Source organism: Equus asinus, chromosome 7, assembly GCF_041296235.1.
Source record: "Equus asinus isolate D_3611 breed Donkey chromosome 7, EquAss-T2T_v2, whole genome shotgun sequence".
Lineage (NCBI taxonomy): Eukaryota > Metazoa > Chordata > Mammalia > Perissodactyla > Equidae > Equus > Equus asinus.
Window position 1 is genome coordinate 87,640,521 of NC_091796.1, and position 17,448 is coordinate 87,657,968.

Genomic DNA, 17,448 nt, shown 5'->3' on the forward strand with positions numbered 1-17,448 from the left:
GTGTGTATTCCTTCCACTACTGAACTTCTCCCTACTTACTCTGTGCTCCAGTCAGACCAAATTAGTCTCCTGTTCCCATTCCTTCCTTTTACTTTCCTGCTTCTATACACTCATTTGTGCCATTCACCTGGACTATCCGTTCCCTTCTCTGCCTATTAATGTCCTATTATCCTGTCAAAGCCAAACGCAAAGACCATCATCTCGATGAATTCCTCTCAGCCATTCCAGTCAGAAGTTATTGCTCTTCCCTCAGAGCCCTTTTATTTCCTTTTACCATTACTTTTACTATCTACTATTATATTTACTATGATTTTACTATTATTTAAGGGCGTTTATCTCAGACACTTACCTACTTAATTATAAGCTTCTTGAGGACTGAGGCTGCTTCAGATGCATTTTTATTTCCCCCAAAGCATTAGCTCAGAAAATAATTGCTGAATAAGTGAATGATGAGACATCCTCCTTGGCACAACTGGAGACCCTTGGAGATCACTGAACAGAATTTTTCTCAGTGCAAAGGAATTTGTTCCTAGACAAATTGAATATATCACCTTGGCCTCCTTAGCATCATCTGCTGAACAATCTGTTTAAATCAGTTAAAATTATTGAAACACTTTGACACTAGAGGGTAAACAGACACTGCCTCAAGACCCCAAGTGTCCTCTACTTCTAGGCCACCTGTGTCCCTCCCAGCAGGATTCACCTCTGTCCACACACGCCGTAAGGCAGATGGAGGCCTGGGACAGCTGAGGCTCCCAGGTCCCAGCTCCAGTGCTATGGCCAGTGTCTGTTCTGATTACTCAGTTCTCCCGCTGCTCTGATTATTAAATACTGACTGTTAACTTTCGTATTACCCCTGCCAATGTCATTGTCATAGCCAGTGTGACCCCCACAGAAGACAGTTAAAACCATATATTGTCTATGCTGTGAGTCTGCCTTTCACTTCAGCAGAGAAGAAACTAGTGCTCTGAAGAAATCCTGGGGATCCTTGAGCATTTTCCCAATTTGGCTACAAATGTTAATAAACTTGGGGTCCAAGCTTAGAACACAGATGTAGGTATAGATATATCCTATGATATAACGATAAAGATATACTTTTATTCGCAGAAGAATAACTAGGAAATTAGGTCCCATTTGGACCTCTGTGTGCTAAGCAATTGGAAGCATATTAAAACGATTTTAAATACAGACATTTATTCACTTTGCATACAGTATTTCACGTATGGAAAATTGAGTCCGATCCAATGTGTTCCTGGATATACAGCCTATGAAGATGTTTAAAACCTAATGTCTATTTACTCTGCATTTAAAGATGTTTAGAGACTGCCTTGTGTGTTAATGTGTGCTCTGTGACGAGCACCATTTAAACGCTCTCGCCCTGCATGCATTAATGTGTGCATTGAAGGGAAGAGGAGCAAGGGATGATGAACTGTGTTAACTGCACAGTGTTCAAGGAAGATTCATCTAAGAAAGAGTAGACTAGTGCATTAATGTGAACATTCAGCCATAGATGTTTATCTTAATGGACTCAGAGGTACTTACAAACAGCATAATTGCTGCAGTTATTTTATAGGGCATTTATTCAGAGCATTTATACTTACTCTTTCTTCTATATAAAGAATTTTACTTAAAGGTTTAAGTGAGACAGGACTAGTGTGGCCAAAGATCCGTAGGTTGGTTTTTCTTGGGCTCTGCTCAACCAAGGGTATTTGGAATGATGAGAAGCAAAACCCTGTTTTTTGGTCCTTCTTGGACTGTTAGCCAAACGTTGGTTTTTAAAATGTTGAATTGTCCCCATTTCCAGAATAATACATGATATTTGACTTACTTTAAACCCATATTCTTGCAAATAAGGAATTGACTCCCTGGTTCGCAGCTGTAGAATTGCAAGATAAGTTGCTTATGGGCTTGTCTGGACCAATGAGAAGTTTTTTATCTTGAAAGCAAATATGCTTTTCCAGAGCAACCCTCATTCTTGACAGAGAGCTTATAAAGGTATGCCTGCTCCTGACACCTCCAAAGGTCAGAATTAACAATAATCTGACAAGAATGAGAAATACTTCCCTCTTCCATCCCTATCATTCTACTCTTTAAACATGATTCCTGGCTTGCCCAGTTCTGTTTAAATCACCGGACCTTCCCTGAGCACCTGCTATTCATTTGCATATATATTGTATGCCTAAGCTCTGGTTCAGCACTGTAGTAGTCCTGTGGGTGATTTCCATCCAATAATAAATAATGTCATAATATTAACAACACATCACAGAACAGTAACATCTCTGAGTCGCTGATATCCATTTCAATCCACATAACAGTAGCATGAGGTAGATGTCATTATCTCAAATTTACAGAAGAAAAAACTGGAGTGCAGAGGGTTTGTGATCTTCTGGGCTCCCACCCCAGAGGCAGACCTCCTGCTTTCTGACCCCAAACATAACACTTTTCTTTTGTTTTTATAGTTGACTTTAGAAGAGTTCCGTTCCTTCCATCAAGTTGCAATGTAGTGGAAGAGAAAATACAAATCAGATACGTCTTATCAGTCAGAATATAATAAGTACATTAAGTGAAGTTCCAAGAAAGTACTGAGTTGGCATGCTGGAGTATTTTATTTTTCAGCCACAGGAAAACGTGTTTTGAGTTGGGCCCTAATGAAGGATATTTAGAATTTTAGCAGGTATAAATGGAATGGACTGCAAATAGAGGTGGGTAAGGAACACTATAAGCCATAACATTGTCAGGCACTTAGCAGGCTTGTTCAAAGCATGGAAAACATTTTAATAGTCAGAATGTAGAGGTGATTACAGGAGCAAACGGTGGGGCAAGACAGTGCTACAAAGTTGCATTGGAGCCCAGAGGTGGAAGTTGTTGAATTTAAAAAAAAGGTTTTTTTAAAGCCTAGAATTTATTTGATAAGAAGTAGGATAAATTTGTCCCAAGAGAGTGGCACATTGAAAGCACCTGGCACCTTGCTGGATGTAGAGAGGTTTGGGATGGGAAGTGTTGAGGAATCAATGCTTCCCAAGTGTGCTAAGCACCTTCTCTTGACTTTTGGTTCATCTGTGCCTAGATGTAGGAGCGTCTGGATACATGGATAGTGATACTTTCTAGGGTTCATTGAAGACAGAGAGGTAAGTGGAGTCAGGGAGTCTGGTTAGAGAATCACAGGATTCATTCAGGTAAGCAACCAGGGCAGGAGAGATGGGAAATAGGGCCACATTTTAGAAATGGACCTTGTGGAACTTGGTGCCTAGAAGTATGATGCTGAGCAAGGAGGACTCAAAGATGACCCTGAGGGTTTGGGCTTGTTCCTGGAAAGTAATGATGCCATAGACAGAGGCAAGAAAGGCAGCAGTGGGAAGAGATGATCAATTCAGTCTGGGATATGTTGATTTCAGACACTTACAAGATATTCAACTGAAAATATTTTCCCTTACTCAGATGAAAATATTTCTCCATGCTTTCCCAACACCGAGATGATCTCTCTTTCGAACTCTTTTTGGACTCTCTTCTGGGCCACAGAATTGGCATATTGAAGAGCATTGTAATCACTGTGGAGCTTTCCAAGGCCCGCTCTGGATATTGTTAAAACACCGTCTGATGACTGATGTGCACCAAAGGCAGAGACCACTGGCACCATGCTCTGCATCATCTCTGTCTCTGGTGGCTCTCTGTGGATTGCTCTCTGCATTATGATTGCATTCAACTTCTAGTAACAGAAAGCTTGACCTGGAGTGACCAAAGAGAGAATAAGTTTTCTCACTTAACAAGAATTCTGAAGTCTGGAAAGTAGAAAACTGCTTGTTTGGGCTCATGTCATATATTTGACCATGTCAGAGTCAGCCTCTCAGGTCTTTTGGCCGTTCCCTCACATTTGCCAACTTAAGGTCTTATGGCCGCTGCAGCTCCAAACATCCCACCCAAAGCCAAGGAGAAAGGGAAAGCAGTTGGACCAGCCAAGTCTTTCTCTTTTCTGGGGACTAGAATAAGCTTTTCTAGAACCCCTAGACTTCTTTTTCATCACTTGTCCAGATCAAGGCCACACGGCCACCCCTAGTTGCAAAGAAGGTTAGGCTGGTTACATTGCCAGCCCTAGCAAGGAGGAAGAGTGGAATGGAAATTAACAATGTCTCTAACACTTGCTTTCCTGCCACACTGTAAACACTTTGAAGGCAGGGACCATGTTCCATCAGGCCCTGTGCCCATGTTATGCTATACCCTCCTCCTCACCTGGCACCTTGCTGGATGTAGAGAGGTTTGGGATGGGAAGTGTTTGAGGAATCAATGCTTCCCAAGTGTGCTAAGCACCTTCTCTTGACTTTTGGTTCATCTGTGCCTAGATGTAGGAGCGTCTGGATACATGTTAGGGAGGCTCTTTTCCAGCGCCTCTCAAAAAAAAAAAAAGAAAAGAAAAAGAAAGAGGCTACATGCTGGGAGGAAATCTATGCTGCTGCAAAAATAGAATAGGGCTGGAGTGCATTCTTCAGTAATGAATGCATGAAAGGAAGCTTCTTAAATTATGAATGTGACTTCTCTTTTTTATTGCCCAGTAATCTTGTTTTATTGATTTCTGTTTGTTTCCAATCACCTAGAATGAGAGACTGTGTTGCTAAGAGATCTTGATCCCTAAAAGATTGTCATTAAAGCTACTCTGCTCTATTTAGTTGTTTATTTTTTGCTCAAAGCGATTGGATCAATACAAATACAAACAAAACACTTTTTCCTTTGCTCCCTAGAAGACTAGGGGAAAAGAAAGGCTAAATAAAGATGCTTGATAAAAAAAAAAAGGTCTCAGTAAATGACATATTGACTTCTTTCAAAGAGGAAGAGTGTAAATTAAAAATATTCTTCTGACACAGTTTTTCAAGATGCCACTGACTCAGCAGAGGTGGCGCTCATCGCCTTTCTTTTTCTAGACGGCCAGTTGGGAAGGGCAACGCATTTTTCCCAAGATCAGCTGGCTCTCAAAGTTCTCGGAGGGAACTCACCATGGTTTGTCTCACCATCAAGACTAGTAAAGGTCCTTGGTTCTATATAAGCAGTTGTCCATCCTGGTTTTGCCATCTACCACACTGCCTCTGTATACGTTTAAGGACATTGTAAATTTTTTCAGGAAATTATGTGATCCTAATTCTTTTTCAAAGTGGTGGCATTGAAACTCTTCTCAGAATTGAAACGAAGTGGGAATAGACAAGGCCCAGGGCTTTATTATGGGATATTCTCTAGAATGTTGTTAATCATTGGTCCAGTATAGGAGATGGGGGACTCTTTTTCCCAAAGCACCCTTGAGAGAATAAGTCTGGTTAAGACCCACCATCGTGAGGCCCAGAGTGAAGCACAAAGGATCCGGTTTCAGGGCCATAAATTATTTGTCATAGTTTGAGTTTCCGAAAACCACCTCACACCACTTTCTCCTGTTCAAAAGTATTTTGCGGAATTGTTCTCAGGATCAGCTGCAACATTTGTGGGAACCAGTGCAAAATAAAACTAAGGGACCCATTGTTCAAAGAGTAGAAAAAAATGTGTTGTTAAAAACTACTAAAATATCACGCTTTTTCCTTTCTTCCACGGTCCCTTGGCTTGTTGTGCTGTTTTTTTATTTGCTATTTAATGCCATTTTAAATAAATAAAAATTAAAATTTTAAATTATTAGCATGAATGCTAGCATTCCTCTTTATATTGTACAATGTGGGTTTTACATATAAGAGCATTTAACTTGAATGCAAATCACTGAAATAACACAATTCGTACTTCATATCTCCTGTATTCATATGTATTTTGTTCTTTCTAGAAGAGTGGAGACTGCACAAAACAAATTCACATGTTTTTATTTCACTTCTTGGTACACACACCTTCTGCCATCACTCTCTAACGTCAGCTTTCTGATGAATAAGGTTGAACTGAAAGGAAGAAGATCTCTGGGTTGCCCTATCTTTCTCTTTCTATGTCATTATTTTTAGTGTAAGTGGTTGGCTGATACAGAGAAATAAAAATGGATGTGATAGGTTTCTGTGGTGGTTCATGTTCTTAGACACCACTGCCTTCTCTCTGCTTTCTAAGCAACTTTTGGTTCAAAGGGAAAGCATGGCCTATCGGGGCTGTCAGTGCCTCCACTTACTGAATAGATGTAAGACACTTACCCATGTGTTTATATCAGAGGGCATGATATGAAACCCTAAAAGAGGGAAATACAAGGGAGATCAGCTTTAGACTGCGAATTTATCCCTCATCATTCTTGCCTAGAAGACAATACCAACCTCACAGGAAGAAAGATTGGTGGATGAATTCAAATAAACCAGATGTTTTATTCATCTTCCTCCCATACATGGTGGGTCCACAGAATTCTGTGCTCACGGGCCATCAGAAACTCCATATGTAGATAGCGTGGCAAGGAATGGGGGTGGACACACACATTACATGTATCTCATCTGCTTATGCACATGCTCCATTGTCTCGTTGAACTTCACTTACAAAACACATGTTCAAAAATGGATAAGAATTTCAAGATGGTGAGAGCAGAGCATTAACCAAGCTCAATGCCCTTGTGAGCACAGAACCCTCGGTGACTACATAGGTCTCACACCTGGGATTACACCTGCTGTATTTCCAGCACCCACTTTGACAGTGAATGAATGCTGCTGCTTATAAACTGGAGCAGGGAAAAGTTGTTAGCCCTGCTGTCCGGCAGAAATGAGAAATGAATAGTCTTGTCTATTCCCACATAAAAGTTCTATTGTGTTTGCTTTGGAAAACTGTTTTGAATCTATATCCAAGGTGGGGTTATCCTTTTAAGGCTAGTTGGAGCCTGGGAATGAGGAAGTGACTTCTGGAGGGTAAGTGAATCCATCTAGTTCCTAAATATCTCATGCAAAAGTACCTAAAGACTTTCTCTAACTTGGATTTACAATACAAATCAAAGAGCTTTATTTGAACCTATCCCTTAGCCTTTCTCTGTGGGAGGTTGGTATTGTCTTCTAGACATGAGTAATTAGGGATAAATTCTCAATCCCAAGCTAAAACACTTTGCATTTTCTCTCTTTTGGGGGTTGATATCATCTCCTTCAATTGGCCCTCACTTTCCCCTCATGGTTCTGACTCAGATTTACTCATTGCAGATCACCTGTAACTCCCTCAGTATTTTATTAAATCAAGCGTCAAATGCACAAACCTTGCTTTAACTGCTGCAATTGCTCTGATACCCATATCTGACTTTTCTAATATTCTGTTACATGGCTGAGTGGGAGATACGCTTTTCAGCATAATAAGGAAAAGACAATCTTGTCTTTTTATCAGATGTGTTTTACATTCAATTCATTGCATTTGATTGTTCTGGGTAAGTTTTCTGTGCCATATACTAATTTCTGGGTTGTGCTCATAGGTTCTTCCTTCTTGTGTTTATATCATCTTGAGCTTGCATTTCTTTCTTAGTTTCTTTTTTACTAGGCATGACCCTCAGTCATGCCTAGTTTTTCAAGGTAGCCATTCTCAACTCTTTTCTACATCGACAGACCTAACAGATGTTCACGTGCATTACATACTCTTTTCAGTGAAAGTGGCCTACTACAGACAAAATAAATATTAGGTTATGTTTGATTCCTGATACTTTGCTATTCTCCCACCCCTTTCTCTTCTGCTCATCTAGCACACCTCAATTCAGCGTGAGACCAAAGATTGAAAACCACTACCATTTGCTCTGGACCAAATGGCTACTTACATCTTTTTTCAGAATTGTTCTCTGGTGCCCAGGACTGGCTTTATCCTGCAAATCCTTGTTTTCTTCTAATGTTCAGTCTTATTAAGTCTTCTGACCTGTGCTCTCAACCTGCCAGGAAGGGGTGTTTCTCCCGTTGGGTAGTAAGATTACGCTACAAAGTAGAGGGCCAAGAGAAGGATCATCTCACAAAGGAATATGATTCTATTTTCCCCCAAAACTCATCCCTTCTCCCTAAACTGTAGAGCAAGAAAGAACATGGGGAAATAAATAGTGTGAAATTTTTGGCTCAAAAAACCACATTGGTGCTCTCCATGATGGAAACTTTTGTTGAGAATTTTAACACCCATTAACTGATACCCACATCACTACTTGTGGATCACATTAATATTTGGCCTGGGTCACTTGCTCCTTAAAAACAGAGGCTTGACTTTAGTAATACATTGGAACAAAGAGGTCACTTAGAAAGGAAATCCCAACACAAAAAAAGAAGGAAGGAAGGCAAACAAGGAGGCAAGGAGGTAAACAAGCAAGAAAGAAATATAGATTAGATCTTTGGAGCTTCAGTTAAATTTTTGGCATTCCCTTGTGATGGTTAGACCTTAAATACTCAAAACAAGGTCTGTGGTGAAAACCAAAAGAGTTTGCAGAGGGAACACAGCCAAGCCTCTCTGATGAGCAGTCCTAGAATGACTGTACCCATAAGAAAAACAGCCATTAAAGCCAGACCTTTATGTGTATAATCAATAGAAGCCTGATCCAGATTCCTAGAGATGGTGTGTGGTTGGGTGGGCGGGTTTTTTTTTTTTCCTGCCTCCTAAATAATATGTAATTTCTCCAGGCCAAGAAATAAATTGAAAGGATTTAGAGGGATTTGCTTATCAGTGGAACACCACATAGCATTACATTCCTCCTGCTTTTGGGAAGGTACATTGAAGTTTGGTTAATCTTCTGTGGTTCAATACTCCTCTTCCCTCTGTCAGGCTGCCTTGAACAACAGATAGATTAATCCCCCTTCTACCCACTCTCTTCTCCCTCCTCCCTCCCCTCTCTCTTGATCCATCATTCCTTTTTTTGAGCATACGGAAGAAAATTCTTAAAACTGGAAAGAAGAGAGAAAAAAAGATGCTACACCACATTTTTTTTATATAATCCTAGAAGACCTCAAGGATAGAAATAAAGGACTCCAATCTTTGGGACCAAATTGGGCTAAGCTTAGCTCAGTTTTTCTACTGTTAATTAAATCTTGAGTCTATAAAGGGATTTCCTTAAAGGTTAATTTATTAGCAAAAGTTATTGTAAATCCTGCTCCAGTATATGCAGTGTGGAAAAGAAGAGGAAGACTGTGGAAGCTATTGAGGGTGGGCAGAGTTTAAAGGGAAGCTGGTGATACTATTTGCTTGGATTCCTACATAATCTGCTGTCTTTGATAACAGTGGGTAAATAATGAATTATTGTTACAGTGAGAACCATTTATGAACCTCAAATTAATTTTAAGTTTTTGCAGCTGACGGTTTAGCAGCTAATCAATGTTTTCTAGTTTGCCCTGGCTCAAATCCCAGTAGTCTGTAAACTCTATGCGGACAAGCAGGGACTAGGACAAGGACTGTGTGTGTGCAGCCCCCAGCACAGTGATTGGCACACCATGCACATTTTATAAGTTAATAAACATTTGTTGGGGGAAGACTGATTGAAGGAGTAAATGTATGCATAAATAAAATCATATCCAGAACAATGTTTTTTGTTTGTTTGTTGTATATTCAGTTTCCTTAGAAAGCTCTCTTCCAATTAGCTGATTTTGGCCATGCTGAATGCAATACCTTTAGCCCAGGGCAATTGTCTTTAAAGTATTCTCATTCTGTGGAAATATGAGCCAAGTAAAAGATGCATGCAGTCATATCTTACTTGGCCAGTGATTATCTCCACGAGTGGGTAGAGAGAAAAAAAGAAAGTAATATCTTGAAAAGCCACAATGACACGAACCCCCGGAAGATAGTTTTAAAATTCACAGGGTGTTGTTCCAATGAAGATACTTAGACACATAAAGATATCACACAAGGGGAACTCAGAAAGCATCTTAACTAGACTAGAACTTTGTCTCTTTGTCTCCATCATTCAGAACCTGCCTCATGATACATCCTATCTTTTACACTTGAGTATGACAAGTTAAAATCATTTATGTTTCACTGTCTCATAATATTGTCAGTTGCTTTTTTTGAAGATGACATAAAGGGGATGTTCAGAATAAAATGAGGTATAGATAATCACACTTATACAATCTTACCATGTTTTAAGATTGTTTTTATCTTGGGCTTGAGTTGGGTGAAATAATGGGGTTGGGGGTGGGAGAGGTGAGATTATTGCTTCTAACAAGTTTGCCCAAGCTCCAGGGTTTTTCTCTTTGATTCAGTCTAAAAATCATCCAATTGTGTGTATGCCGGGGGGGCTGGGGGAGAGTTGCCTATTAGCATTGATCAAAGATAGGACTATGCAATGACAACAATTTGATAAAGAAAATCATAATAGATAAATCTAAATTGAGATGGTCAAACTTTTCAAATTTCATCAAAGGTTTTGGATTTACCTGGAGTCAGTGGGTTCTTATTTAATTAAAAGTACCTCAGACATTCTTTATTTGCATAGAGAATCAATGCTCATACTGAAGCTATATGAGACCTTCTCTCATGTGAGATACTTAAAACTCCTACTCCATCTCAAAATGGGAGTACAGAGGGGAAAAACTAAAACACCAAGCATTTGAAGGAATTTAATTCCTTTTAGCATGAAGCAGCTGCAAAGATGTATGGCTGTTTTCTGTGGGACTTCAGAATATTTATGGGCCTTTCTCTATTCCTTTTTCACTGGAAGAAAGGCGATCATCATTCTTGAGTGTGTTATTTATAATTTCATAAAGCTGTTCTGTGGCAGGACTTATTTTATCTTGTGCTTAATCTCGGTCAAATAACCGTGCTTCCAAGGAGCTGGGTGGAGAAAAATGATTATCCCCAAAAATGATTAGCCTGTTCTCAGTATAAGATAAAAGGCTAAAGGTTGGAATTTGAGGTCACAAATAGGCATCAGGGCAGGAAGGAGGGGACATGGTGAAGCCATCTTGAGCTGTTCTGACCATGGCAGCAGAGATTTTTCTTAACATCAAATAACAGATAGCAATGAAGAGTGATGTGGAACCATCCCTGTACTGAGATGGGATAGAGCCCTTCAGAGTAAATAATTAGAAGCAGGTGATTATAGAAACAATAACTCATTGAAGGAAAATGGGAAGCCAGGTTTGTGAAACTGAGGGAATTGGAAGGTAAATATGCCTATAAATTTACTTGAATGGACAGAGTTTTGAGCTTTCTGCTGTCCCAGTTTGTTCTAAGGTAATTTCAATAAACATTGTTAGAAAAAAAAGGATATAAATGCAATAAAAAATCTTTCAGGAAAGGAATAAAGACGGATCCTGCCAGAGAGATATTTTATTGAAAGTTATTATAATACCCATCTTTAGTTTTATGAGTGCTAATACAGAACCAAGTAATTTCAACTTGTGGATTAAAAATATGAAATGCATATTTTAAAGTAGGGTAATGTGAATTATTATTTTTAATATAGGACTCAGCTAATATATAGGAACAGAAGAATATTTTCCTCCTCTTGAGAAGGCATGGTAAGGTATTAATCCGCAGTGTGGAGGGATGGCACAGTCAGACTCATGCACTACATTCTGAAGCCATGTGTGAGCTTCCAGAGGAAATGTGATGGGTGACACTGATGAGATGTGGGGAGGGGACGAAGGAGAGAGGTCTGATAGGGCAGGTATTCAATTCATACTTGTTATCCAAGTTTTCAAGAACAACATGATAACTCAAGCAGCTGTCATCCTGTCATTCTAGTACCTCTCTTCACTCCAGTCATCCTGTCCTCCTTGTAGGAATACAAATAAACTGTGCTTTTTCATACCTCCGAGCCTTTGCAAAGACTGATGATTTCACCTAGGATGCCCTTCTCCTTCTCCCGTCCACAGCTCTCCGCTTTCTCCTGCTCCACTACTGCCTGTCCCTGAGGGCTCGTTTCCCATTTCCCCTCTGCTGTGGAGTTATCTCTGCTCCCCTGTGATTTGCTCCCATAGCACGCCATGCTTCTTCTTATCATAGCCTTCAGCTTACTATGTCGAGTTTGCCTGTTTACTTAGCTGTCTCTTCAGAGGCTATGAATTCCCAGAACAGAAGAGCTGTGTTTTATCTATCCTTTTATCCCTCGTAACTGGTACAGTGCTTGACAATAGGTGTTCAATAAATATTTAGTAAAGTAATAAAGAGATGAATGAACAAAGCACCTTGATGATATAGTCATATATACTGATGCTGAATGTAGTAGGCCAGCCACTCTCAAATGGTTTCGTGTGGGGGTGGTCATAGATCTTCTGTTCTTCCTTGAATGACTTACAGATCATGTTGATATTTGACATATGGGAATCATAATATGTAAACACTTCAAGTTTAGCCATTGAGAATTATGAGAGCTTTAGACAATCATTGTGAGGGAAAAACATGTGAAGGTGACATGGAAGGCACCTTGATGAACGTTCCTGGCATACCTATATGAATAGAAGAATTTCCTAAAACAGTACTGTTACGTGAAGGAGCATGGATGATGGGCAGTTAAAAATAGCAGATGTCACTACACATGTCTACACTCTTGGTTATTATGAATATTAAAAGAGTTAATATGTGTTAACTGCTCAACACAAAGCCTGAATATAGCAAGTGTTTAATAAGTGGTAAGTGTTATTAGTAGGCATGATTCTAGATAGTTCAAATATTTTCCTCTCAAGAGTTCTAACTGCTCTTCTTTCTACAGAATTATGAGTAATTATGAAAAATGGTTGTGATTGTGGGTAAATACACACACACACATACAGAAACACACATGCAGCCTAGGGCTACTGCAATTTATTTAAAGACAAAAATCCATAGTTCCATTCTACTCATAATAATTGTATTATGAGTCTGTGTGTGTCTGCAGTAGTGAAACATGCCACACCAGCCGTGGGAACCAATAGTCAGAGAAGTCTGCCTTTTCTTCCAAGGTTCAGAGCCAGACCCTGCATTTGCTTATGTTTGGGGAAAGACACCGACAAGAAAAATAAGAAGCTACTAAAAGAAAGCCTTGGGTTTTCTGAGAGTAATTTTGAATCATATCGTCATTACTTTATGATGTCATCCTAAGCACGTATCATCCAAAAGCTTTGGTTTGTAATTTTTGGGGTTTTTTCAGTTGGCAGGGACAGAAGTAGTTAAAAAAAATCTCTAAATAAAATGTTCTTAATCCTGAATCTTTTGCAGTTCAAAGCTTGCTGCTCCTGGCAGAGCAAGTATTTCTGAAACCAGGTTGCTCTGTGGCAGGTGTGGCAGTTGGACACCAGATTCTGCATTTAAACGTTGGTTGGGCAAGGAGGGAATTGAGATGTTTGTAATAGCTTTGGGAGTTTCATTGGCTGTGGCTGTAAATGGTGACGATGAGGTTTGAAGGACACAATGGGAGGGGCTGAATTCACGTAAGACCCACACTGAACGTCTGTACCTAGAACCATTGGAAACAGATCACTTTCCAATGATTTTTTAAGCTCTCTTGGCATCTTCATGAGTATATTTTTCTTTATCACTCTTCATGGCAGATGCAACCAGAAATGGTATTTGTACTATAAAAAGGAGGTAATGAATTATCAGCAATAAATAATGTTTCTAATGGAGAATGAATCATTAAAGATACAGTGCATAGGAAGATAGCAAAATTATTTAAATTAGGAGTGGCTACCAGGTTTGGCATTGCTGTTATTGATGGATCGATCAATTGATTGAGTTAGTTTTAGCTAATATTTATTGAGCATGTACTGTACACCAGGAACAGAGATTCACTTTTAACATTACACTTCAATCACATGCTTAGCTGATGACAAGACACTACTTATCCTAATTTACAGATGAAAAAATGGAGGCTTGGAGAGAGGAAATATCTTGCTCCCCCAGGTCGCTGACTGTAAGTGGAGGAGCTGAGATTCACAGCTATGCTCTGTCTAGACTCAGGTTTGCTTTTACCACACTCTGATAGATTGCCTCTCACTTAACCTGCTTTGAGTCTAGCTACTGGCAAAATGTGCTTCTGTTGCCTGGGAGAAACACCCTATTCATCCATATTCACATCGAAGATCAGCAGAAAACAAATTTCTGGGAAGTGGGGCACAGGAACAGTTACCTGGGGGAAAGGGAGCGAGAATGAGGAAGAAGATATGTGTAGGGTCCTCGGTGGGGTTTTGGCTTGTTTGGGGGACAGAAATGGAGGTGGCTATGGGGAAAGAGAGTAGGGGTGGGGACAGTGTCACCTAAACCACAGGAGAGAGAACTTGTGTAGTATTAGAGGAGGCAGGGGGAAGCTGAGAAGAAAATAGTAAATATCCTTCAACCTCAGAGTCTAGTACTTTTCTTGAAAAAAGTATTTACATCATTTCTTTGGCCAGTAAAAATTAAGATTACTTTCTTAAATTAAGTGAAAGATTCCACTAATATTATGTTAATACCTTTTTTGTTGTGTATTGGAGTTATGCATTGTTTTCACACATTTGCTTAATGACCTTTTTAAACTTTATTGCCTGACCTTCAATTCTTGAGCCGAGCTCACTAGATTTTCTTTAACTCACCAGTTTTCACGTAACATTAGGGACCATAGCTAGTCACACCAAATACAGGCCATTCTGTGCGGTCCTTATAATCAAGTCACCAACAGTTAATTTCCAATTGATTACACTTTAGAAGTATATTCTCAACGTCTTTTTCATTACTACCCTCTAAGGAGATTTTTAGACATTTGTTTTCCTAATTTCCCTTCTCCCATAAAATTTTAATACCACGGATATACTGTATATTTGTTTAAGTTCTGTGGGCTGTTGGCAGATCGCAAACCATTGTAATGTCTAAGATTCCTGTCTGCTGCCCAAAGCAATTTTTGCTGCTTTGGGGGAGGTATCACCCCCATAGATAATGCGTGCTTTAGAACCATCAAACAATGATTGTGGCCCTTCCAAAAATGGTGTTTGCCTCTTATATTTTCCTTCTGCATTTGTACAGTTAACATTTATTCCCTTACCACCTCTCTTCCCTGAATAACTGGAAGTAGACATGTATAGGGCCCCATCACAGTAGAAAACTCCAAGAGAGTATGCTCACCATTTCTCTAACACAAATAATGGTGCTCCTGGACACAACTGCCAGCTGCATTTACTGGAAATGAAATACACGCTTCAGTAGTGTATAATTGGAAAAAAGTGTGTTTGAAAATTCTTTTCTACTAACATCAAGGAGGAGCAGGGAGTTGAAGTATCTTTTTGTCAGGTGAAGAATAAAGATCAACAGTGTGGTTTCAGGGACCTCTCTGCTACTGTCAATTAAGTGAAATCAGTTACCTAATCTGGTGTTTCTACTGTTCTTTGCTCTGTCCAGTACTTCTATGTCTAGGATATCTATTTCAAAAAGGATATTGTATGGAAATACTAAGCATATGGGTTGCCATGTGTATTAGTCTGCTAGAGCTGCCATAACAAAGCACCACAGACTGGATGTCTTCAACAACAGAAATTTATTTTCTCATAGTTCTGGAAGCTAGAAGTCCAAGGCTGATGCAGGGTTGGTTTCTTCTGAGCCCTCTTTCCTTGGCTAGCAGATGGCTGTCTTCTCCCTGTGTGTTCACATGGTTGTCCCACTGTGCATGTCTGTGTCCTAATCTCATCTTTTTACAAGGACACCAGCCATATTGGATTAGGTTTATCCCAATGGCCTCATTGAACTTCGTTACCTCTTTAAAGATCTTATCTCCAAATACCAGTCACATTCTAAGGTACTGGGGGTTAGAACTTCAACATATGAATTTGGATGGGAACACAATTTAGTGCATAACACCATGTAAGTAGGGGTATAAAGAAACCTATGTGGGCACAAATGAAGACTTTGACTAAGATGGATTTGTTCAAATCCCCGCTATGTTTCTTACTAGCTATGTGTCCTTTAGCAACTCAACCTCTCTGAACTTCAGTTTTCTTCAAAAGTGTAAAAATTATCTCTATCCCAAAGGATTGTTGTGAGAATTGTGTCTAATTAATAATAAATATAAATAATAAGGATATTTACATGTCTAGCACAGCATCTGACTTGTAATTGCTTTTGCTCTTGAATATGGATTCAGACTTCAATGCATTGGCAATAAGAAGACCAGCAAGTCAGTTAGTATTATTAACATCAATAAGTGGAAAGCAATGAAGATTTATTGAATAACTACTATATATTGAGTACTGTTATGCACACAGTTGGACAAAATTTGTTTTTTACATAAGATCTATAGATTAATTAATTAATTCAACAATATTTACTGTGTGTGCAAAAACATGTACCAGGTACAGAAAGTAGTCTTCTCATCTACTGTGTAGCAAGGGTCCTTGTTATTGCCTATGCCCACCGTCCCCTGTATTTCTTGCAGCAGATTCCCTGGCACTGGGGAGTTTCTGCATGATTCAATTCAAACAGAAAATTATCTCAAGTTGAATTACTATTGTTGCAATCAAAATTTTTTCTGCTCTCTTCAGAAACAGCCTTACCTATGTCTAGAGGCTGCCATGCAGCTTCTCTCTGCTGGTCCACATTACTAATTCAGCTAATTGAAGCAATTACATGAAGAAATCGCTGTTAGCGAGAGAAGCCATTATGCTGTTCCTGAACAGGCTATGTTCCACAGCATTCATTAATTAGACCAGCCCATAGATTCACAAACACCAAATCTTATACTGGAGACCACACACCATACGCACTGTAACCCTCTCAAAGCTGCCGTGCATGTCTGTGCTGACTTGCACTCTTGTATTGCCCACCATTTGCAATAGCCTTTCTCTTGCCTTCAGATTCTGAAAATTGAAATGAAAGTCAGTACAGAGTCAGCCTGCAACATGTGATTTACAGGGATGAGATAGGCTTGAGCCTCCTGGAACCACTTTGGGTCATTCAGCTTTACATAAGACCCACACAGATTGTCTGGACCCAGAGCCATTCACAGATACACAGGAATTAAAAATTCTCCGTTCTACAACGTGCCCTCTTTAGAGAAGAGAGACAGTAATAATGGTGGAAGCAGGCACAGTGGTAAGTCTTTGATGCTTTTGTTCATTGATTTCCTTATCTCTCTCTCTCTTTTCTCCCTCTTCCCCCTACCCCATTATTTTCTCTTTGACATGCACAGCCAACATCAGATGACCTTGTTTCATCTGCTGAATGTTCCAGCGATGATGAAGACTTCGTTGAATGTGAGCCGAGTACAGGTAGGTTAGGTTAGTCTTGTTTTGCTTGCTTTATTTTTTCATTTGCAAAAAACAATACATACATATATGTGAATATACATGTTTTATATAAATATTATAGTGTGTTAATGTTCGTATTTCCTATATCTATATATGTATAGGCATACATATATAAATATCAATATATAATCAAAAGCATCAAGTCCCATGGAAGGAGTCATAAAATCCCAGGAAAATTTAAAGTTGGTTCCTTGATAGCTAAAGAAAAATCCTGGTATTTAATACAAGTTTGGGCAATCTGACACCCAGATTAACCACCAGAACAGCAAATGTATAACAGCCAGTGGCAACCAAGAAATTGACAGGGGGTGGGGGCATGAAGAGGTCTATATTGGAATGA

At 39.4% G+C, this 17,448-nt stretch overlaps 1 protein-coding gene across 24 annotated transcripts in view; it reads left to right on the top strand.

The window, feature by feature from the left end:
- The window catches only part of NRXN3 (neurexin 3), a 1,439,541-nt gene that overhangs the window by 1,374,502 nt on the left and 47,591 nt on the right, over nt 1-17,448 (top strand). For all 24 annotated transcript variants that reach the window (XR_011504710.1, XR_011504711.1, XR_011504714.1 and 21 more), the window contains one exon: nt 16,991-17,069. Coding sequence is in view for 19 of the 24 variants with exons in the window: in XM_070514127.1 (XP_070370228.1) it covers nt 16,991-17,069 (79 nt within the window). In the remaining 5 variants the exon portion in view is untranslated. The remainder of the gene's footprint in view (nt 1-16,990; nt 17,070-17,448) is intronic.